Below are 24,145 nucleotides of genomic sequence, written 5' to 3' on the forward strand. Positions count from 1 at the left end.
GTTATGGTTCAGATAGACTTAGAGGAGGGGTGTTACCGGCAAGCCTTGAAAAGAGGGGAGGAAAGACTGTCACAGGGGTCCCGTTCCCTCTCCAGAACCTTCCGAGGTTGCCTGCGTCCTGCCCCTTTAAATTCAAGCTGCCTGCTCAGCGGCAGTGCACTGGCCAGGTGTCACAGACAATTCCAAGACTTCCCGTGCCCATCCACTGCTCCGTCCTCTTGCTGCAGAAACGGGTGGAGATGCACGAGGTGTTCACGTTCTCCTGCCTTTTGTGTTTCTGACCCAGACTGATGACTTAAACCTCCCACGCCGCACATTGCGCATCTGGAAAACACGGCTTACCTTCTCTGCCGAATTGACTTAGGATAAAAGGAAAAAGGGAGTGAGAAAACACTTTTGAAACAAGATAAGTTATTTTCAATAGGTACCTATACATGTATAAAAACTTTTGATTCCATAAATACTGTAATGAGGACCCAGATATGCACCTCCTTGTGAACTTCCCTGATGTTTTTCTCCAAACCTCGGAATGGAATGTCTCACTTTCGGGGGTGTGATAGATCATCACGGACTTGCCTTTTCTTCCTTGCTGCGTGAACATCCCTCTATGGTAGGAACCAAGTGTGAGTCATCCCCACAGCCGCATAGCTCCTGGGGCCCCGCAGGGGCGGAGCGTGTGTTCTCAATAATGTTGAATGCGACTTTGGACAGAATTAGTCCACGTCGTTGCTGCTGCTGTTTCCGCCCCACCTTTGTGCCTTTTCTCATATCCCAGGGTGGAGGGCACCCCTTGTTTGTAAGTCCATCCTCCAGTGCCCGTTTGAGTCCCACACTCCAGCTCTCCTCGCCCAGCCCTTCCTTCCTTCCGACTCCTCCCCCACTTGCAGCCTGGGCCACAAAGTTCAGTTCCCAGGGATTTCTTGACTCATGACATTTTAATGGGAGATTGGAAGTACCGTGAGCTGGGACCCCTCTGTCTCAGAATCCCCTCATTCCTCTCTCAGTCCCCTGGGGGCAGGGACTTGGTGTGCCTTGTTCACCTTTGCGTTCCCAGCATCAGTACCTTACCTGATGAAATAGAGGCTCCGTAAATATTTGTTGAATGAATGAATGGATTTTACACATAATAAATGCTTAATAAATACCTAATTCACAATTAAATGTTTTGGAGCTGGGTGTGTACTGAGAACACCAGGCTGGCTGGAGCAAGGGGTTTATTTTTAAGAATAATGAGAACTAAGGATGGAAAAGTGGTCTGAGGTGAGATTGTGAAGGAGCTGGAATACCATTCTGTACGACTGCAAAGCCATCTCAAATTTATGAATATCGAATAGGCAAGATGCAAGTGGCATTTTAGGAAGTTAACTGGCAACAGCGGGTAACCTTGATGGGCATCCAGTTATACAAAAAGCAGGGGCCCCGGGCAGAAAATAAGATCGATGTAAGGGTCTAAACAATCATAGTAGCAACGGGAAGAGAAGGATGAGAGAAATAACAGGAAGAAAGGACGAAAGTCACTTTGGGTGGGGCTGGGGAACCAAAGATGACTCCATTGAGGATAGCCTGTAGAATTTTGTTACAGTTGACAAAAATGGGATAGATGAAAGTGAGCTGGTTTTGTTGGAGCAGGGTGCTTTTAGTTTTTGACATGTAGGGTGCTGGCATCCCAGAAGAGAGGAAAGACTGAAGCTGAAGATGTAAGATACCCACAAGGGATTTAAAGTTGAGTAAGAATAGATGAATCTTCTGGAAGGAAAAGGGGAGAAATCCTTTTGAACTAAGGATCTAAATTTTGGGGAAGGCATACATTTAGGACATAGGAAAAGGGTAAGGAGCTATCCTAGGAGACAAACAAAAAGGGCTTAGGGAACAAAGAAAAACTCCATGGATCGTAGGACAGAGAGTATTGGGAATATATCAAATGTGTGCGTGCGCGCATGTGCACAGGTTACAGACCGAAAGGCTGTTGTGAGCATGCTAACTTGGGTGTCATCCTTGGGTGACAGGATCATAGGGAACATCTGTTTTTTCTTTTAAAATATTGGTAGTATTGGATTTACCTAAAATGAGTGTATTAGTTGTATTATTTTGAAGAACTACATTAAAAATATTTGAGGGAAAGATGTTAAGTCAAATGTTACAGGAGAATCGAAGACTGAAAAGGTTATTAGGGGCTCAGCTCCTCCCTTGGAGACCATTGTATCTTCTCAAATAAAGAGAAAACTATGTGTAGGCTAAATAAGGAATAAATAAACTTGTTATTCCTGTTTATTTCTGCCATTCACTCAACCAACAAATGTTAGTTGAATGCCTACTGTGTGCCAGGTACTGTTTTAGATCTTGAGGGGAAGAGCTATGAGTAAAATAGATAACATTTCTTCTCATTATGGCATTTAAGTTCTTTTTTCTTTTTTAATTGAATTGCTCACTCATCAGAAACTACATTTTTTAAATAAAGGTTTTATTTATTTATTTTTAGAGAGGAAAGGAGGGAGAAGGAGAGGGAGAGAAACATCACTGTGTGGGTGCCTCTCACGTACCCGCTATTGGGGACCTGGCCTGCAACCCAGATATGTGCCCTGACTGGGAATCAGACCAGCAATGCACTTAAGTTCCATCTGTACTCCAGTAGCACTTACATTCCAGTAAATAATTGAGACAATAAACTGAAGTAATAGATGTGAAAGCACTTTAAGAAGTTGGGATGCTATGGGCTTGAGAGTCTGTTAGTGCTGACAGATTCATGAATATCCCAATTTTCTGTAGATACAGAGAAGTGCTGTGGTTTTAGCTGTAAAATACATCCATGCATACGTGCATTTTCCACATACTTAACACATTCCTTATTTAGTACCTTCATATTGAGATAAATGTCCAAGGCCCCTTACTGAGCCTCAGAGCTTGAAAGGGGTGGAGTCCCGCCAACCCAAAGGTATAAACTGGGGAGTTGAGGGAAAGAAAGAGAAGGAAAGAGAAAGGAAAGATTCGGGATGTATAGACAATTCTGGAACATATCCAGAAAGCGAGGGTAGGACTATACTCTCTTCTTTCTTTTTTTATTAGAAACAGGACACAGCCATGATTGCTGCCTTCCCTTTGGAGGGGGCCTGTGATGGGGGACAAAGACCATTTGGGAATTAGAAATCCTAGGCTGGAGTCGCAGCTGCCTTCGAGATTGCCGATGACCATTCACTACAACAAGGGGGCTGCACTAGACCAGTGTTTCCCAGCCTTTTTGGTGAATTCCTTTTTAACAACAAAAAACTGAGGACTCCCCTCCCGGTGTAGTAGTGGTTATATATAGTGACTCTGCATTCAGTAGTATGTCTAGAGGCATTTGTATTTCATTCATGGAAACTTTGTACATATGACCAAGATGATGTTTATAGGCAAGCCACTCTTCAGTGCTAGAGATGAGTTGGGTGTGCATTTGAAGTCGTGGGACCCTTGCCCACACTCCACGGGCTTCTTGTGGATCTTGAGAACCAACGGATTGGGTCTCCCCATCCTAAGATGATCTCTTCTACTTTGTAGCTCTGATTCAAACTAAACTATCAGGGCATGTTGGTGTATTCCTATCTGCTAATGGAAGACCCCTCAGAGAGGAAATTAACCATTATTCTGTCTGCATTTCAAATAGAATTTCTAAGCTCTGCCAGACATTTCCTAAATGAGTGAGAATAAAGAAAAATGTGTTTGTTCATTTCTCCTTAATCCTCTCTGACACCTTTACATAAATGGGAACTTGTTTGCCACGACTTTAATGTTCAGAAGTGATTATTTAGATGTTATTTGGGGGTTGCTATCGAGTGCTCGCTAATTCTCCTTTCCTGCCTTTGCCATCTGGGCTGAATATTATTTTTCATAGGGAACTAATGAACATGATTGCAGGTGCCTTTCATCATGGAGTCATAGAAACTGGAGACAGAATAGATGGAACCGTTGTCTTTGCCTCATCTAGAAAACAAGCGTAATAATGTTACCCTTACCCACCCAGTTGTCAGGAATGAGAAATATGATTGCCAGGCTAATTGCAATATAAATAGCTGCAAATTAAATGCTAAGTAATAAAAGTAGGAATTATTTGAGTAATAAAAATGTGGGGTTTCTTGTCATTGTATTTATTTTTTATTCCCAATGCCTCCCGGCAGTAGTCATTACCACTGTAGTAATGATAACAACAAAAACCACAGCAGCAACCACCATTGATGGAGCACTCTCATGGGCCTGGGGCTTTCCTCTGTCATCCCATTGAATCTGCAACACAGCCACAAAAGGCTAGTGATTGGCCCAGGGTTACACGGTTGATAAATAGTGGAGATGGCATTTGAACTCGGGTCTGCCTGACCCCACGCAGTTCCCATTGTGCTCCACTGCTTGTCAGATCTGGAACTCCTTGAGTTCGATTCTCCTGTCCCGTGTCAGCCATTGCTGGACCCTTGCCCGTGTGGTCACTCATTCTCACTCTGGGCCACACATTAGGATCTCCTAGGGATCCTACTGGACTCTTCTAGAATCTAAGCACTGTCAAAATTTAAACATCATGAAGAGAAAGATTATTTATTTTGTGCACTGCTACAGTCTTGAAAAATGCTGGTGGCTGGCCCCTACCTTAGACCTATTCAATCAGAATCCCCAGGGGTGGGGCCCAAGCATAAGTACTTTTTGATATGTGATATTAAAAATGTTCAGCCAAGGTTGAAATCATACTTTAACAGATTTCTTCATGGGTCATGTCAGAATCAGAATGGCTCAGGTTTCTCCCAGGAATGGTTGGATAATGGAGGCCGCCGGGATGGCCTGCAAGTAGTGGGTCTTGAAATCAGACCTCATGGGTTCAAGTCCTTGTTCTTTCCGTTCCCAGCTGTGTGACCTTGTACAAGTTACTAAATCTCTCTGAGCCCGTTTTTCCATTGCTAGTGTTTTCAATTTCATAGGATTGCTATGAGATTAAATTTAAAAATCCACATGAGCTTCTTCCCAATGTGCCCAACACACAGCAAATGGTGCCATTATTACCAAGAAATTGAGGAAAAGGAACATGTAGCACTTTTTAGCACTTTTGCAGTATTTGCCTGAAATCCTTTATTGACCTTGGTACAGAAATTTGGATGGAGTTGTATTAAATGATAAGGGGGACTTCCCCCTTCTCTTTTAAAACAGTATTTGTGACCCTTCGGGGCAAGCAAACCTGTTCATCTTTCACTTTTATTTTAACCTTTCCCATTTGCGCAAATGACGAAGTTGATGGGGTGTTTCTCTCTCGCTTACCAAAGACACTGCAAAGCCAGAGCCACAGTGCTAAGGCGAGTGCTCCCAGCCGGCAGTGCTGTCAAAGGCTGCTTTGGATTTCGCCTCCCGGTCATTTGTTCAAAAGGCTTTGACACTGAAGACGCAAAGATCCTCTTGGAGATGCTACTGCTGGCAGGTTAATTGGTATTTTTCAGGGCGCAGACGCAGAGTTTCTGTACAGGCGGAATGAAACTGGAAGCAGAGTGATTACCCAGCGAGTTCGGACAGGAAAGAGAAAAGGGAAAAAATCAGCCAAAAGAAATCCTTTGAGCAAGCTATTCTGCCATTTTTAAATAGATAATTTTTTAACTTTCAAGAAGTAGATACAACTTAAGAGTATTTTTGTGACATAATTATGGAGCTCATAAAGCAAATATGTCTAACATATCCCAGAAAAGCCAGGTTTTCTAATTTGTACTTCTTTTCTTAGTAGCAAAGTAGCAAAATAAGAAGTCATTGAGTTTGCTGTGAATGAAGAAACTGTTAGCTGTATTTTCCACACAGGGGGCAGCAAAAAAGGAAGAGAGGAAGAACCCCAGTGAAGTAGATCATTTAGATGTTTTATCAAGTTATGGCTAAAAATGTTTTCTTTCTTCCAGGGGCAAATATTGATTTGGTTTGTCTCCCGGCCCCTGAGAGTTGTGTGCCCACCTATTCTGTTGTTGCACTTCAGTGAGAGCTAATAAATTGTTTCACTTTTGTAATGAAACATGAGACCCTGATTGAAGGGGATTTCAGCTTCCCTGAAAATGTATGCTAAATTAATCTGTTTACAAGGAATTATCTGTCTCTTGGTAGCAAAATGGAAAGACTGTCTCCGCCTTTATAACTGATGGTTTCTGTAGGTCACCCTTCAAAAGGGTAACTTTCAAAAAAAATTTTTGTGGGCGTTAAAAAATTCATCTGTCATGAATTGAAGTCTTGACTCTTTGCATTTGTTATCGGCAGACTGTAGGGTTGTATTTTGTTGTTGTTATTGCTTTTCTCTTGTTCTTCCTTGATTTGCCAATTTCATTTTTTGGTCCTGTTTAAGAAGTTGGAGGACTTTCATTACTTGAATATTTTTTTTAGAATGCTAGTTGCAGACACAGATGAGAATTATTTCCTGAAAAATTCTGATTTTAGAGGAGTAAATTCTTAGTATTTTTTAGAGAATGGAATAATTTTAGACCAATTTCTCAATATTGATTTGATTTGGCTGCATCTCTTTCTTCTGTGATAGTCACATAAAATGATCATTGAAGCCCTGTGTACTTTCAGATTTATTTAAGGTGGCGCTTGTGGATGAATCTCTAAGCCATCTAATGTGTTAGATGAAATTTGTGTACAATTTTTAGAAAAATACACAGAATTGTATCTCATGTTAACAGGGGATAACGAATCCTGTTTTCAGTTAAGTAATATACGATACAGCTATTATATTCTGTGACTGTGCGTTCAGCACATTAGGTGGAGTTACAGAAATCAAAGTAATACTGATCAGGGTCAGTTTCTCAGAAAAATAAATAATGTTTCCACTAGTACTTGAAAGAGGGACTTAGTAAGGAGGAAAGACTAGAATGTTATTTCTACAATGGACCTCATTTTAATAGTTTACTAAAGATGCCTGTCTTTGGCTTGGGCACTGAGCAGCAAACTGTGTTTTCAGTGTTGTGGTCTGGCGACAGGAAGGAAAAGGAGGGTGTAGGGGACTCTGACACAGTCGCACTCAGACAGACGTGGTGATCGTTCAGGGGTGGGCAAAACGTAGGTTTATCGTTGTGAGTACGCGAAAGAGTGTTCTCGTATTATTCTTTATTAATTATATTTTTCCATACGAACAGCTGTAAACCTACTTTCCCCACCCCTTCATGTGAGGGTGATTTTGTGCGACGGCACTGCCTTCCCTCGAAGTGAATCATTGAAGCAAAAGTGCAGTTTGCAGTGGAAGTGCCTGGGTGCTTGCCATGATCTCCGTTTCTTTTTGTGTGCGTGGAGACAGGGCCCACCCCGGCCACCGCGATGTCGGAACACGCACAACTCCTCCCCTCAGGCGCTCCTCTCGTGCCACAGCTGCCGTTAGGCTGTCGTAGAGGTTTGAATCCACTTTTGAACAACTGAGCGATTTCGAAATATCCCGGAGCCATTGTAGGTTCTCTTTCCCAAAGTTCATGGCCAAATATTTGCACTCATAGCCTTACCATCTTTATGAAAAGATGTGTTTTGAAAACACAGAAGATTGTGAACCAAACTCACAGGCAGGGTGTTTTGTAGAGAAAAGATGTCTCAGTTAACCTTCCATACCCGAACTTTCTGAAGAATTGTTCTGCCTCTAAAATTTTAAATGAAGACTTCCTGTTTGAGAGACCTGGTACCACATTTCCTTTCGATGTAAAATCATTCCATGCTAACACTTGCTGGGATTTTTAGTAACGCGTAGCCCTGACCTGGACTTCGGTCCCTAGTCATGGAGGCCGTCTTTTCTTCGTAGCCAGGCTGACCGAACACACGGGAACAATAAACTTCCTGTGCTGATATTAAGAGTACAAAATCCAAGACTGTCTTTTGTGGGGTAAGGATCAAAGACTGTTCTTTGTGTAGTGAGAACAAAAATGTAACTTTTATTAATATATGGCATTTGAAAGAAAAAATGTATGTTTACCCATTTGTAAGCTTTAGAATGAATAGTGTCTTATATATCATTTATTGCTTTTCTGAAAATATGGCCATTTTGAATTTTAACTAAGACCATTGCAAGAAAAGTATTGTCTGTTTAATTGAGAATGTTTTCTGTATATTTATTCTAAGCCTATTATTGGAAAATTAGTTGACTTTTTTTAGGCAATTATAAATCCGCAAAAGCAGGAAATGCAAGCAAAAATAATTCAAAATTATAAGATCTCTTTGAATTTATATTTGCAACAGACTATCTCCAAGCATTGTTTGTTATGTGAGAACAAAAGGAATCACCATGAGTGTTCTTTTTTTTTTTAAACTAAGAAGAGCCATTTTTACCTTCCCCTGTGTATGTTGTCTGGGTTTGACTCTTAACTCACTAGGGGCATGCCTTGAACTTTTCACACTTTCTTTTCAAGCTTTAATGCTAAGAGAAAAGTACTATGCTACTTGGCACAAGACGAGACCCTGGCTAGTGGCTCAGAGAGCGTCACTCACGCTTCTGTGCCCTCTGGGGTTTAGGGTCCAGTGTCACCTCAGCATCAGGCAGACGATTACTGTGTTTACGACTCGCCTCATTCTCTAAATTTAGGCTCTAGGACTATACACCTCATGTCATCCTTTCTCATCTATTTTTGACAAAATGTAGGTAAATTTTCAGGGTTTTTTTTAATGGTAGGATCAGTCATACATGCACTGGTTACTAAAGGGCATCTCTCTCAGCCAGATATTTTAAATAAGGGGTTGTGATCCTGTATCAAACAAACGAGAAGAACAGCCTGGGGAAACTCCATCAGCTCTTGAGTGCTTTCTGACTTTAGAAAGAACAGAAACTTCGCAGCACGTGACTCCAGGGAGATTGCAAGAGACAAAAAAGTAGAACCAGGCTCTTCCCGGGGCGTGAGGGGCGTGAAGTCTGGGCTTGTATAGCTTCCATCGCGTCTGACTTCGTCCTAGGAGCTGCAGCTGAAGAGGTCTTTCAGCACGGTCCTGGGCATTCCCCAGAGACATAAGACAGAAGATCTGTTTCTTCCCTTAGCTAGTGGTTCTGTATTAAGGAGTGGTAAAGCAAAGTTCAAATTCACACCATTTTCAAGCTGGAAAGTAAGGACTTATATATGGAATACAGACGTTTCGACAGGTATTGTTGTCCATCAGCCTAAAGATAACTTTTTATTTAAGTGTAAACAATCTTAACATTTCTGTGTGTTAACTGAGACACATGCTGGTAACAAGAGTAAACACTTAGTAAATAAAGGGCTCAGACTGAAATATCTGTGCCTCACTGGTCAGGAAATTTACAAATCCGACTGTGAGGCGCCAGTAGTAGCGGGTCTCCTTCGGAAGGATCACATGGTACACAGGTGTACTTCTTCTCACCACTCTGTGCGTGTTTCATCAGTCAGCTGTGCACGGTCATAGGGATGATGCAGCGTTTTAAAATGCACTCTTTTATTTTTAAACAGACACTCAGCATCTTGACAAACCCTATTTAGTATGAAGTTTGAGTTCATGTTAATTCAGGGGGAATTTCCACCGCTTGACCTCAGGTGGTTTAAAATGTGCTACCAAGATCCATGAGGACTAAGACTCTGGTGCTCCAGTTTGTTGCCTCTGAACTTTGGGGTTCTGTTTAGACCTCTTGCACCGGGTGCAAACAAACCAAAGAGGATGCAAACACGGAACCCGTCCCGTGCCTGCTGTCAGACTGACGTCTCTTCCACTGGCAGTGTGCTTGTTTGGCTTGTTTTTCCCTCTTCACATGTTCTCCCCTACCCCTCCAGAAATATGGTGAGTGGTGTTAACACCGTCCACTCACGCTTTCACTGGGGGGGGGGGGGGTTCACGCAGAAGACAAGTGGCCTGGTCACCAGCAGCAGGCCAGGCGACCCTCCCGTGCAAGTGCAGCCCTCCCTGCGCCCTCCTGCTTCTCTACGGGGGTGGGGGGGGGGGCTGGGGATTCCAGCCAAGGTGGGCCACGCTCTCCTCTCCCGGCGGCCGTAGCATAGCTCAGTCCACTGTTACTCTGAATTGACTGCCTAGCTCATAGGCAAAACCGAGGCCATATTCACCGCTCATCCGTTTGCCATGATAGAAATCATTTTCATAGATAAGGAAACCAGTCGTACAGCCAGGCAGAACTTCGGGGGTCATTTAATGCCACACCCTCATTTTATAAACCAAAAAATAAAGATGTCATATGAGCTGTAGAAGCACAGACTTCACCTCTTCCTACTGAGACAAATAAAATAAAATAAAACAAAATCCTCCAATTGTTCGTGAAAGGCTCCAACATAATTCTTCATATTCAGGAATTAATGGGTTTAAATGTAAGGAATTTAAGAAATTCCCTTTATGATGAGGGTAGGTAAAGGAAAAACACCTTTTATTACATACGGCGTATTTTCGTGTAACACATGCAATGTTTTAACTGAGTGTCTATCCATTCTGGCAGTATTACAGGATTTAAAAGTCTAAAATCTAAAACTTCTAAATCCCAAGAAGAAAGCCTCTTCGTCCACTTACAAGTCAGGACAGTTGTACCAGGGCTTCCCACAGTGTTTCGGTGTAAAAAGTTCCACAGCTCGCTTCAGATCTGTCATTTCAAACAGCTTTTTATTCCCGAATGCTCTACATTCGCTCTTGTTTGTCAGCTAAGCAGGCGGATGTTTTTGCCTTTTAAAGCAGCAGGGTGATGAGTGCACGCACTGCCTCCTCCCTCAGCTATGGCAAATACTCAATGCAAATACTCAATACTCGTGGCTCATTCTGTTGGGAGGTGACTCACCTGAAGCTTAGTTCCCAGATTAGTAACCTGGCAGCATCCCACTTAGCAAGTGGTGCTTCCCACCAATTACACGGAAAAAGTCTCTCTCTCCTTCAGACACAGACTTAGGCTTTCACCTGTCAGAGGGAAATGAAACCATCGCTAACAGCTGTTTATTTTGCTGGCAGGTTCATGCCTACGACACAGTGATTTTTTTCCTCCAGCGAATTACACCCTGCCATTGGTGTGGCAGCGACTAATCGAGTATTTATGGAAACTCCTTCAGTGCGCAGTCCCTGTCCCCGCAGTGTGCTGCTGCCGCCACCAAGTGGCAGGTCTGAAGCAGCAGCAGATGTTCCACAACGAGTGTCAGCCCTTCCCTAAACCAAGGCCCCTGCCGCCTCCTGCGTAAAGCTACTGTCTTCTTGTGTGAGGAGAGGGAAGGCACCCCCTAAATCGCCCTCGACCCGCGGGGGCCTCCCTCTGAATCCATGGCTCCCCAGGAAAGAATGGCATGGGCCATTAGGACAAGAATGTCTTTCCCCGCACTCTCTGATTCCGGGGCTGGGGGAGTTTTTAGTGTGGCTGGTTTTCCACATCCTCACACAAAATCACACTGTGCTAGAGGAAGGGAGACTCTTAAAAATGCGTCTGTCACACCCAAAACTTGTGCCTCTGAGCGCACAAGTACTGGGGGACAGGTGCAGGGAGTGTTCCCGTGAGCAGCCTCGTTCTTGAACTGGGCTAAGAGCTTTTCAATTGCTGTGACATTTTCAGCCAGGGAAGTAGTCGTCGTCACAGGGCAGTGTTTTACAGGCAATTACTTCACATGATCAATGGAGCAATTCCCCTCCCAGAAAGGAAGGTTCTCTTGAGCAACCTCATTCTTGAACTGGGCTAAGAGCTTTTCCGTTTGCTGTGACATTTTCAGCCAGGGAAGAAGTCGTCATCACAGGGCAGTGTTTTACAGGCAATTTATATGATCAATGGAGCAATTCCCCTTCCAGAAAGGAACCAAAGCGATCAAGTTAAATCATTAAAGAGAGAAAGAGAGAGTGGGAGAAAGGATTCATCTCATTAGCAGGTGCTGGTGCCGCGGGCTCCACGGCTCCACGGAGGCACACAATGTCACTGGCCCTTTAAGACAATGGCTGCGCTCCCTCCAGCACCACCTCCCCCTCCCCTGAAGCTGTTGACAGGTCTAAACCTCCCTAGCAGCCCATTGTGGCCGCAGTAGGAGGCACCTGCAGAAAATGTGCCAAAACCAGGCAGGGAGCAAGAGCTTTTCAATAAGCTCCGCAGCTGGAGAGGAGAGGCAACACTAAACAAGCAGGCGTGGACCAAGCATGTGATGGGAAAAGGGGTCAAAGCCAGACACCTCCTATCGGCGTTCTGAGCACTGTTCGCTTCAATTTGCTGACATCTTCTAGCTGGCTTTTCTCTATTTGCTTAATATGCTGAGGTATTTAGCTTAAAAGCACTAAATGCTCCATCATGATGAGCTGCCCTCTCTCTCTTCCCCATTTACTGTTATTAAAGACATTTTCCAGTACTTTTCCCCCCCTTGCTTTCTGCCCCAAACTAAGATTGTTGTCTTTTCCTTCTCTCTCACGACTAGTCCCAGGCCCTGTCTACCACATGCCGCCCGCTCGACTTCACTCATTTTTAATGCAGGGACAAGGACACCTGTCCAAATTCAGGATGTGCCTGCCTCCCGAAAGCGCACGTTCTGAGTATTCTCAGCGTGGGTCTGGAAGGCACGTTGCTTTTCAACTCAGTAAACCTCGTGCACCTACTGTGTGCCCACCAGTGTTCTGAGGGCTTCCAGAAATCTGGAGATGGACAAGACATGCTTCCCCTCACGCTGCATAGGATCCAGCAGAGAAGCTCAATAACTCATATGATCGTGGGGTTCAGGAATTTGTTTTGTACCCCCACGCTTTCCTTTGTGGTGTCCACAGTTCTTTTGAGAATGAGCAGGCGTGGAGGGGGCTGCAGGGGGGATCCCCTGGTGGTGCGGTGGCTTTGCCCAGAGGGCACCAGGAAGCAAGAGGACAGAGTCCCAACTTCGGCTCCCCAAGATCAATGATATATTGAGAACTCATCATAGCTTCTCACTTTTGGCATCTCCTATTGGTCTCCTTAGCTTTATATGCTTTCCAGTTAACATGAGACTTGTTTTTTTCTCACGTGCGGTAGTTTAAGGCGTTAATTATCTCAAGAAAACATCTGAGACGCAGGGCAAACCACCCTGCCCAGAGCCAGGAGGCAAGTAGGTAGGTGGTTAAGTACAAAGGCCTATCAGGCCCCAGCCCCTCGGGGCCACCCACCTGAACCTTTCTGCCTTCTACCCCCAGCTGCCTCTTCAGCCATCAACTGCAGGGGCGCACGATTTGAGAGCAGCGCGGAAACAGACAGACCAAGTGACATTTTCACAGTGAAACTCTTTCCCCCTCCTACAGATGGAGAGTGTTGGCGTGTACGGATTCTGTGGGTGCACAGCAAAGAACAAAATGAAGTGTGACTCCAGGGGGGAAATGACTGCTGCAGGTAGGAAATGAACTAACTTGTGTGTCAAACCAGCGTGGGCAATGGTTACCGCTAGAACGTCAGGCCTTTACCGAGGGCCTGGGCGCCTTTGAAACGGGTGCGTGGAGGCTTCAGCACACACAAGACAGCGGCTAAACAGCTGGAGAACATCAGTTTGTTCCCAATGCCGACAAGTGGGTGGAGGCGGGAGTGAAAGGTATTTCAGAGGCACCAGAGTCAGGAAATGAAGTAGTTTCCCCATAGATACCAAGCCCAGGACGTTGCAGTCCCTGGGCCGGGAGGTGACCTGGCATGGGTGTGGCCTGCTGGGCTCGTCCTTCCCCGCTGCTCTGCTCCGTTTGGGCCTTACTGAGGCAGGGAGAGGTGGTCTCTCGCTCCTTTGAGCTTGTCTGTGCTTTAGCCTGTCTGTCCCCTCAGGCGACTGGTCCTCTTCTTCTTCCTCAGCGCCCCCCTCCGTTTCTGGAGACAACAAGCGGACTATTCATGGAAAAAGAGAGTGAGCAGGGAGGCGGGGGAGATACCACCGACAAACTGCATTGAAAGCCCTGGCTGTTCATTTGCATTCACACTTTTAAAAAATGTTAACTAATGATGTTAAATGGTTTGCCAAAGGTCCTGTCAGGTCAGTTGTAGAAGTGTCATTTCTGCCTAATTAGGGCTCTTGTGGCTGCCCGGGGCCTCCCAGTGCGACTGGTGACAAGCCGAGAGCTGACAGCTTCAATTGGTGCCAATAGGAAGGTTGGACCAGTCGTGTTTTCCAACTCAGCCAGGTGTTTGGTGAGTGGGGGAGGGGCGCGGGGAGGTTTGAGCGCCTCTAGGATCCTTGTTCTTGTGCAGCTCCCTCCCAAGTCCTTCCCCTTCGCCTGTCTTGTCTGCTGTCAAGGTCAAGAATGGGCTTTGCTAAATCAGCGATTTCGGTGACCTCTGGGAGGTCATTAGCAGTCCCCAGCCCAGACATTTCAAGTGGTCTCAGCCCCAGAGGCTAGACTTTTTTTCTCCCTAAAAATGAGAGAATAGGGAAAGAAAAGAACATTTTAGGTGGAAAAAAAAAACCAATCGTAGGAAGAAAACAAAACAAAACAAAAAGGCCCAGAAAATTCTGCGGAGCCACCAAAGTGTTAAACTTCTGAAGATACTCATAATAAAATTTTTTAAAAAAACATATTTTATTGATTATACCATTACAGTTCTATTCCCCCCTTCCTTCCCCTCCACCCTGCACACCCCCTCCCCCTTCCCCCCTTTAGTTTATGACCACATGTCTCAAGTTCTTTAGATTCTATATTTCCCCTACTATTCTTGCCCTCCCCCCCTATCTATTTTTTTTTATCTACCGTCTATGCTACTTATTTTCTGTATTTTCTCCCCTCTTCTCCTCCTCCCACTCCCCTGTTGCTAACCCTCCATGTGTTCTTCATTACCATGGTTCCTCTCCTGATCTAGCTGTCCTCTTGGTTTGCTTTTGTTTTAGGTGTGGTTGTTAGTAACTGTGAGTTTGCTGTCCTTTCACTGTTCATATTTTTCATCTTCTTTTTCTTAGATAAGTCCCTTTAACATTTCATATAATAAGGGCTTGGTGATGATGAACTCCTTGAATTTGATCTTATCTGAGAAGCACTTTATCTGCCCTTCCATTCTAAATGAAAGCTTTGCTGCATAAAGCAATCTTGGATGTAGGTCCTAGCCTTTCATGACTTGGAATACTTCTTTCCAGCCCCTTCTTGCCTGTAAGGTCTCTTTTGAGAAATTCGCTGACAATCTGATGGGGAGTCCTTTGTAGGTGACTGTCCCCTTATCTTGCTGCTTCTAGGATTCTCTCCTTCATTTTAATCTTGGCTAGTGTAATTATGATGTGCCTTGGTGTGCTCCTTCTTGGGTTCACCTTCTTTGGGACTCTGAGCTTCCTGGATTTCCTGGAAGTCTGTTTCCTTTGCCAGACTGGGGAAGTTCTCCTTTATTATTTGTTCAAATAAGTTTTCCATTCGTGGGTGTTTCTTTTCCCCTTCTGGTACCCCTATAATTCGGATGTTGGAATGTTTAAAGATGTCCTGGAGGTTCCTAAGCCTCTTCCTCACTTTTTTGAATTCTTGTAACTTCACTTTTTCCTGTTTGGTCATTTCTTCCTTCCTTCTGGTCCACCCCCTTGATTTGAGTCCCAGTTTCCTTTCCATCAGTATTGGTTTCCTGTGCATTTGCCTTCATTTCAATTAGTTTAGGCTTCATATGTTCCTCTAATTTGTGGCTAAAATCAACCAGTTCTGTGAGCATTCTGATCACCAGTGTCTTGAATTGTGCATCTGAGAGGTTCGCTATTTCCTGGTTGCTTAGAGTTATTGGCTCTGGGGCTTTGAGTTCTTCTTGAGCCATATTTTTGACTGTTCATGCCTGTTACGTACGAGGAGCAGAACCCTAGGTGTTCACCAGGGCCAGGCCACTCAGTCACTGGGTTGCGACGCTGTATGTGGGGGCGGGGTCAAAGGAAAGCAATGGCGGGCACCCTTTGCTGCCTCCCGCCGCCACCGAGGGCGCGCGATCCATCCCAATGCGCTTGAATGTGCGACCATGGTCAGCCCGCTGCTGGGTTCTGGGTTCGTTGCTGGGGGCTGCGCAGTCTGTCTCACTGCTCACTTCCCTGCTGGTCTCGCGAATGTGTGACTGCAGCCAGCCCCCAACCTCGAGCCCTCACTGGGTCAGCCCCACTCAGGGCTGCCTGCGCACTGGGTCGGGGGATCTTTCTTGCCTGTTCCCGCTCTGCTGCTGGCTCCGCCCCTCTTACCGGTCCGGTAGAACGGTTCATTGTTGTCGGACTTCCCTATAGTTCAATTTTGTGTTCTTTGGCTGCATCTTTGTTCTTCAAACCTTTGTTGTATTCAAACTTGGTTGTGGGAGAAGGCACAGTGTTTCCACCTATGCCTCCATCTTGGTGGAAGTCCTCATAATAAAACTTCTTGAAGAGAAAACAGCTACAGCATCTTGATGAATGTCTTAAATATTTTAAAGAATAAGCAACAATAATGAAAACAAATCTTATAACATTCGATGGGCGTTAGACTACCTGTTACATAGTAGGTGCTCAATAAGTGATGTATTGTTTGATTTGATTTTTTTTCAAAGAAAAGCTAATTCANTTGTGTTCTTTGGCTGCATCTTTGTTCTTCAAACCTTTGTTGTATTCAAACTTGGTTGTGGGAGAAGGCACAGTGTTTCCACCTATGCCTCCATCTTGGTGGAAGTTCTCATAATAAAACTTCTTGAAGAGAAAACAGCTACAGCATCTCGATGAATGTCTTAAATATTTTAAAGAATAAGCAACAATAATGAAAACAAATCTTATAACATTTGATGGGTGTTAGACTACCTGTTACATAGTAGGTGCTCAATAAGTGATGTATTGTTTGATTTGATTTTTTTTCAAAGAAAAGCTAATTCACTGAGAAACAGAGAGTGGTTGTTAGAAATCCTGCTCATTTTCATGCTTTTGGTGTTCATACAACGTGCTTTGAATCGCTCAGTTGCCCATAAAACACATGCTAAGTTTGAACACCACACGATGGGTTGCTGTGTTAGCTTACTCTTTATTTTTATTTGTTCTACCTTTCTTTGTTTTTGTTTTTTAACAACTTAAGCAGAATGGCACTGGTGGTCAGCAGCCCCAGGCCCCAGCAACTGCCACACAGAGAGGCACCCCCACAGTGGTGACAGGACATCTGTGTCCAGAATTCGGGTTTGACCCACTGGCAGGTCCTGCCTGGGTGATGGCACTGCCTTTGTGCCCGAGCCGAGCACACACACATGTGCACGCACACGCTGAGCGTGTTGCTGGGTCTGTTAGACATGGAATGACGAGGGTTAGTACACGGGCATTTAGGGGCCATGCTGTGTTACAAGGACAAGGTGGTCTGAAGAAAGCAACGTTTGCTTTCCGACAAATCTAAGACCAGACCTAAGGATTACAGTTCTGCAAAGAAGGAGGGAGGTGCAAGCAGTGGACGTCTGAAACTATGTTTTTCCCTTCCTTGTCCTTCCTTACCCAGCAACCCCTTCCCCCCCTGCCGCCTGTGTCTTCTCTCATATGGGACGGTGGAAACTGGGCCAGAGAAATAGACTGCTCGTATCGACAGAAGTGGTTTGACCAAAGGAGTGTTGGGAAGGTTAAATCAGGAGGCAGCATGTAGAAACACACCCTGGGCCATATCCAGCGGGTGGATATCCATATCCAGCGGTGGATCCCCTTGCTGCTGCCCCGAGTCCTTCCTGGGTGGAGGGCACACACTGTTCTGTGGTCATTTTTCACTACCCAGGACATTGATGAACAAGGAGAATGAACAGAATCGGCCAGTAGGCTGACCTCGTGAGTGACTAAGTGAACAGAGATGAACCTACACTTAAGGGAACTCCTTGGTCATTTAATTTCCTCAAAAGATGCACTTTGTGATTTTGCCCCTCCCTTTTGGACCACACCACACGCTCCTTTTCTTCTTCTTCAGGGACCCTTTTTCTTATGCTCATGCTGCTGTTATTCTGAGACACACTTCGCTTCCAGTTTTCCTACCTTGGCTCCGCCTCCCACATCTTGCCTTGTCCCCCCCAGTCCCCATCCACATAGGGTGCTGTGTGTGTACCCAGAGGGTGGGCGATTGCTGGCTGGCTCTTAGGGATGCTAATACGTGGCCCCTGACAACTCTCCCGGTTAGGAAGACGGTGCTGAAAAACCATTCTGGAGAATAGTAATGGTAAATAAAACCTGCAGCAACTGAGCCAGTGTTGACAATGAAGCCAATTAGTTATTAAAACTCAAACGAACAAAAACGTTTGAAGACTCGTAAACAGGCAGGAACTGTGAGTTGCAGTAAGTCTTCTGCTTTGTGGCATTCATCTACTCCAGTGCTGTGCAGTTGGACGTTACCTAAACCTTTCTGAGAGACTAATCTGATCTCGTTTTTTCATTGCTCAGTGGGTCTTCGGTGGGTCTTTCAGCTCTGACTCGGGCATCTCTTTGGCCTTGTACTTCTACTCCCGTCGTGCCGTCTGCTGGCAGCTCTCTGGGCTTGCCAAGATGTTTCATACTTCAGGGCCTTTGAACGAACTCTTTTTTATCCTTGGGATGCTCTTTCTCCCTGTGGTTCTCCTGACAAGCACCTATTCATTAGCCGCCTCCTCTCCCAAGCTCTCCTGACACCACCCAGGTCACATTGATCTTTCTGTCTTTTGTGCCCTCTACAGAACCTCACCTTCTTCCCCATGACAGTAGTAATTGCAATAATAAAAGTCCCTTCCTACTGAGTGCCCTCTGTGTGCCAGGGAGGGTGAGAGTGCTCTCACTTGTTACGTCCTCGAACCCTCGCCACCTTGTGAAGAGGGCACAATTGTAGATACCCCATTACCAATGAGGGTTTGGGGTCTCAACTTGCGTATTTAAGGTCAAACAGTTTGAGAGCAGTGGGGGGTGACCTGCGTGGCTCGAGTGTGCATCTTAACCACCGTCAAGCTCTGCTGCCTTTCAGGCATCCATATAATAAAATAATAAGAATGATACATCTGCCTGGCTGGGTAGTTCAGTTGGTTAGAGCGTCATCCTGATGCTCCAGGGTTGCAGGTTCAATCCCCAGTTAGGGCACATACAAGAATCAACCAATGAATGCATCAACAAGTGGAACAACAAATCAATGTTTTTCTCTCCTTGCCTCTCTCTCTCTGAAATCAATCAATAGAGTTTAAAAAATTAAGCATGATATATCTGAAAACAGGGCTGAAAGGGAAATAGGGCAAAGCCAAGGGCCAGGTGACTTCACAAATGCATACACGTGGTTTTGTGAATATTGGAAGATGAGCCTCGGCTGTGTCTGTCTGCCTCCTCGTAGCAGGAGGAAGACGTGTGGCCCGCTGCCAGCAGGCAGGAGGGGACAGGTGCTGTGGCAAGCAGTCCCAGCTTGGCCTCCACTGCCTCTTGTGGACTTAGGGAGGCCTTGGGCGAGTTGGTTGGGCTTTCCAGGAACCTGCTTGCATGAGGGACTGAGTCTCTTCCCAGGAAATGCTCGGGGAGTCCAGAGCGAAGCTTCATTGGGAGGAGAAGGTAATTTTCAGTACTTCCTGTTGTCCTGTCACTCAGTCTGCCCCTCTGTGGGGGCGTGAGCAAGCAAAGACAAAAGCTCCTAGCTCCCGCACTTGCCTCCCGACTCTGAGAGTGTGGTGGGAGCCAGGCTAGCTTCCCAGGGTGTTGACTTGGGCACTAGGTAGCTCCAGGGATGTGGCAGCAGCAGCAGAAGGGGAGAGCCTGGTGTTGGCGGTGTTGGTGGCACTTGCACCACACTCCCCACCCCCACCCAGCAGTGGATTTGCTCTCCCAGAGCCAGAGACAGAGTGAACAGAGACCAGCCTGTCTCTGAACTTGACAGCATCAGGAGAGGCTCCGCTAAGATTGCTGTAGGTGGCTGTGTTCGGGTTAGTGCTCAGCACCTTCTTTCCTATTGTCTCCGTAACACTATTATTTTGATCAAGCCAGACGACTCTGTAGCCAGGGTTCATTCGCTACAGACAAAGCCCCTGTTAGAAAAACTGAGATCTCAGAAGCTTCTAGAGAGACAGGGAAAATCACACACCACCAGCAATAAATGTTTCCATTCCAGATTCTTAGGCAAAAAAAAAAACACCCCAAAACAATGAAATATGAAATGAACAAATCTGGATGGGGGTTGAGGGAATGGCCTGCTGTAATTACTGGTCCTTGTGACTCTGGAATACAGTAGCGTTATCAGTTCAGATGATTCTGGCAAACTGTGGATTTCATTTTTAACATGCAGTGGTGTAGTTGATGTGTGTAAGGGGGGGAGATACTAAACAGGGGTGTCAGGACTTGAATTGCTGAAACAGTGTTTCAGTTCTGCTTTCATTAGGTGAATGTATCCCCCCCCCCCGACGGGTTTGGGAATTGTTTTAAAACAGTCCAAGGGCTGATTTTCCCATCCAAAAAATAAACTCAGCTGCAATAAAATAGCTGAGCAAATGGGTAGTTGGAAGCAATTTGTAACCTTCGTCATCCAAAAGAGTTTTTTAATCTGTGTACCCCAAACTCGATGATTTGAGGACCTTAGACTTGGCATTTCTTATTGGAAAGACTTGCATCACTCCGAAAAGAAGGAAAACCCCTGCTTACTGTGAGAGGCAGATTTTCCGGGAGCCCAAGGCCATGCAGGTCATTTGAATTCGACTTCAGTGCTGTCTCATGTGAGCAAGATGGCACCTTTTGTGCTGGCTCCTTCAGTGAAGTGATTTGGTCGCTGTGAAGTCGGGGGTTGGTGCGATTGAACACTCTGGGGCCTCTGAGAAAAGGTTGAGAGTGCATGGTTCCAACTATAATTCAGAACATCGTTTGGCCTGGCACATGGCCAACATTTCTGCTCTGTGTGTGGGGCTGCCAGAGACTGGGCCCAGCGCCCCTGCCTCCGGAGATGCCGGCTGAACAGGGAGAACAATGGTTCCGGGGATTTGGACAGTGAGTTGTTCCCCTGTCGGGGCCCAGATGGCACAGCTGTTTCAGGAAAAATAGATGATTGGAGCTGGAGGGGGCTTCAGGGGTCATCCAGGGAGGGGAAAGCAATGGCGTTAGCAGGAGGGCCGTGCAGTTGAGTTCGGACGTGCCACTCCCTGGGTCTGTGCCTGGCACACAGGTCACTCAACCTCCCCAAGCCTCTCTTGCCTCTTTCATGAAATGAAGAACTGATATACACTCAAGAGGATAGTTAAGAGGCTTGACTGGGATGATACTTATAAAGAGCTCAGCACAATGTCTGGCACACAGTAAGTGCTCAGTAAATGTTCGTTGGTATAAATAGTCCAACTGCTCCCTCTTGGGGCACGGAAGTGGACAGTCAGCAGCAACATGAATCCGACAGAGAGAGCGCTTTTGCCTGGCAGGCACTGTGCTTCGGAGGACAGTCCTTCCAACAATAAGCTTCCCCGTTTTTCGAGTTGTCCCATGAGGTGGTGAGCAGTAGGCAGAGCCCACCCACTGCAGAGTTGAAGTTGGTAACTCGCTGCTCCAGGTGGAAGTCTGGGGTGAGCAGCCTGAAGGAAAATGGCTGGCTCCTGACTCTGCTCACGTTACCTGGGCCGATCCACTCAACGTGTGTCAAACGGGGCACTTTATCTCCCAGTTCCTTCCCCGGGTTTTTTTGTTTGTTTGTCTGCTTTTTTTTTTTTTTTTTGCATTTTGGATCCAAAGCAGAAGTCCACCACTCCAGCCAGATTTACAGGTGACCCAGAGTTGGAGAGGATACCTGATGCACAGAAACCTCAAAAGTCTGAAAAGGGGTGAAACTGCTCCTTCAGAAATGGGTTAGGGGTATGTTTAAAGTCCTGCAAAAGTCAACTGCAAAATTGCAAGACAAGGGGACTATGTGAAAAGAATTTAGGGTTTGTTCTGGTTTATTTGAAAAGGTAGGACCATCCCTTCTGACAGGTTTTAGGAAATTAAACCCTAGCTGTGGATGAGGCTGATTTAATCTCCTTTTTCTATGACAGACTGTATTCTCAAGAAGCAATTTTATAACCCAATCACCCTTTCTCAGTAAAGAATAGGAGGATTCTTAGCTTTTAACAGGAAGCCAATGGCGGTAATAGATAGGATACCGATTTAACAGTGTTTTATGGTGCTCCCAAATGTCCCTATCTGGTGGCAGCCCAGCTGGTCCCAGAAGTGTCCTTCTCCTCTTGGCACTAACCAGCCACCCTGACACCCATCTGGCTCTTCCACTGGGACATAGCTAGATAAGGGGTCATCAGGGTGGGGGTGATGTCTCTGCCAGCAGAGAAGCCCCAGTTTTGACAAGTTAGCAACATTTTTAAACCCATTATTGGCTGAGTTCTGTACAAAGCCAAGTGGGGGGGGGCAATTTTATCTTTATTTGCAGGTAGCTATAGAAAGCAAACGTGGCCTTTATCTTGTGGGGAGTGCCACAAGTGACGCAAAGACATGGGCAATACGAGGAGTTAAGGCTCCGTGCCTGGTGTATAAACTCTCACCAGCAGGCAGCCTCCTCCGATTTCGGGATCTCCATTTACTGGTACACATTAGATCTTTTCATGTATGACCATGTGTCTCTGTTTTTACCCCCCAGTATTTTCCCCCTCTGTGCCTCTATCTGAATATTTCTATTGACATGTCTTCAAACTCACCGATCCTCTCTTCTGCTGGGTCCAATCTGCCATTAAAACCATCTACTGACATCTTAGTTTGGGTTACTATATATTTCATTTCTACAATTTCCATTTAATTTTTTAAAAATGGGTTTCAATCCTTTGGTTAAATTCTCCATCTTTTCCTCTGTGTTCTTGAACATACCTATCATCGTTATTTTAAAGTCCTTGTCTTCTAATCCCAGTGTCTGGATTACCCAAGGGTTTGCTTCTGTTGTCTTTTCTTTCGATCACTTATTCTAATCATAGAACTGGTGTCTAGTAATTTTTAATCGAATGTCAGACATTGTGTATCAAAGAGTGAAGGAGCTCATGATTTGCTTTGTGGCAGATAAAGTGGGAACTGGTCATCGTAGTCCTGTCAGGGCCTTGGCTCTGTTCGCCTGTTGGAAGATGAGCCTACCAGGTGCTCCCGACGAACCCAGGGTGTTCTCCAGGACCCATTTCTCTGGCGTGGCCTTGACTTCAGTCGTGATTTTCTTAGTATTGCAAGACTGTTGGAAACACCACAGTGCTTTTCAAAAGCTTCCTGCTGTCCCGCATAGTTTCAGAACCTGGCAAATATCTCAAGGGGGAAAATGGGAAGTGCATTGGGCTAACTTCTCAGTGTTCCCTTATCAGAGGAACCCCAGCCCCCACAACCCCTTAATTAATGGTCTCTCCCATGAGACTGCCTGAAGCTCTGCTTGTTTCCTTGCCTCTTTGTGTCAGTTCACTGTCTAGGTCCTTTACCAGACCCTCAGTCACTTGCTTCATGCCCAGAATTAGCAAATTCCCTGCAGTAAAAAGTTACAGCAAAGTGTCAGCCCACCTCACCATCCAATTCCCTCTTCTCTGAGATTTCCCCCCACCCGGCCCTGGTCCGTCTCTGCAGCTGTCCACTGATGTCATAGAGAGGGCTTTTGTATTTCATCTCAGCCATCCTTTCAAGTCCTAGTGGGAGAGGTGGTCTGCCACAGCCACACCCTCATCCGTAGAAGCAGAAACTACTCCCCTGTTCCTGGTACTGGGGGACACAGTCAGGTTTCCTGATGGTCACGTGGGTTCTCTTCTTTACTAAGACTATGGGCCAATATACAGAAAGCGCGCTTACATCACAGGTGTAGGGCCTAAGGACAAAGACGCACTTTCCCCCTGAATGCAGCGACAAACCTTCTCTGTCTCCCACTGAGACTCTGGTTTTGCACCAGAAGGCAAATGGCCAGATTGGGAGGGCATAGCCCCACTGCATTCTGGCCTGGCCATGTAGGGGTGACTGCGGACCACTGGCACCATCCAGCAAGGGACAGCAGAGTGGCGCAGTGAGTGGAAGGCAGGCCTCACGAAGAGCTACAGGAGCAGCTGCCCCTCACTGCGTTCATACTGAACCCTGTGCGTGCTTTATGTCCTGTAGCATCACAACACACCTACCCGGTATTGTGCTCATTCTACATACGGGGAAACTGAGGCACAGAGGTCATTTGAATGCAAGCACATTCATCCGGGAGCTGCCGCCCTGCACCATAACAGATGCTTATTCTGGACAAAGAGGAGAATGAGGGGCAGGGAGAGTGAGGCTGACCACTTCTTTAAACGCCCAGAGGAAAAAGGAATCAGAGTTGGACTCTATATAAAGAAAGAGCAGTGAGAACTTCCCAGAGCTGGACAAGCTGCCTTGCTTCAGGTGTGAGGGAGGGCATGGGCTCC

The 24,145-nt window shown here is 45.8% G+C and overlaps 1 protein-coding gene across 3 annotated transcripts in view; it reads left to right on the top strand.

The window, feature by feature from the left end:
* The window catches only part of HSPA12A (heat shock protein family A (Hsp70) member 12A), a 150,430-nt gene that overhangs the window by 745 nt on the left and 125,540 nt on the right, over positions 1 to 24,145 (top strand). For all 3 annotated transcript variants that reach the window (XR_005068464.1, XR_005068465.1, XM_037059678.1), the window contains exon 2: positions 13,177 to 13,264. Coding sequence is in view for 1 of the 3 variants with exons in the window: in XM_037059678.1 (XP_036915573.1) it covers positions 13,177 to 13,264 (88 nt within the window). In the remaining 2 variants the exon portion in view is untranslated. The remainder of the gene's footprint in view (positions 1 to 13,176; positions 13,265 to 24,145) is intronic.

This window comes from Sturnira hondurensis, unplaced genomic scaffold (assembly GCF_014824575.4).
Source record: "Sturnira hondurensis isolate 20B ecotype Veracruz unplaced genomic scaffold, ASM1482457v3 Scaffold0011253, whole genome shotgun sequence".
Taxonomy (NCBI): Eukaryota; Metazoa; Chordata; class Mammalia; order Chiroptera; family Phyllostomidae; genus Sturnira; species Sturnira hondurensis.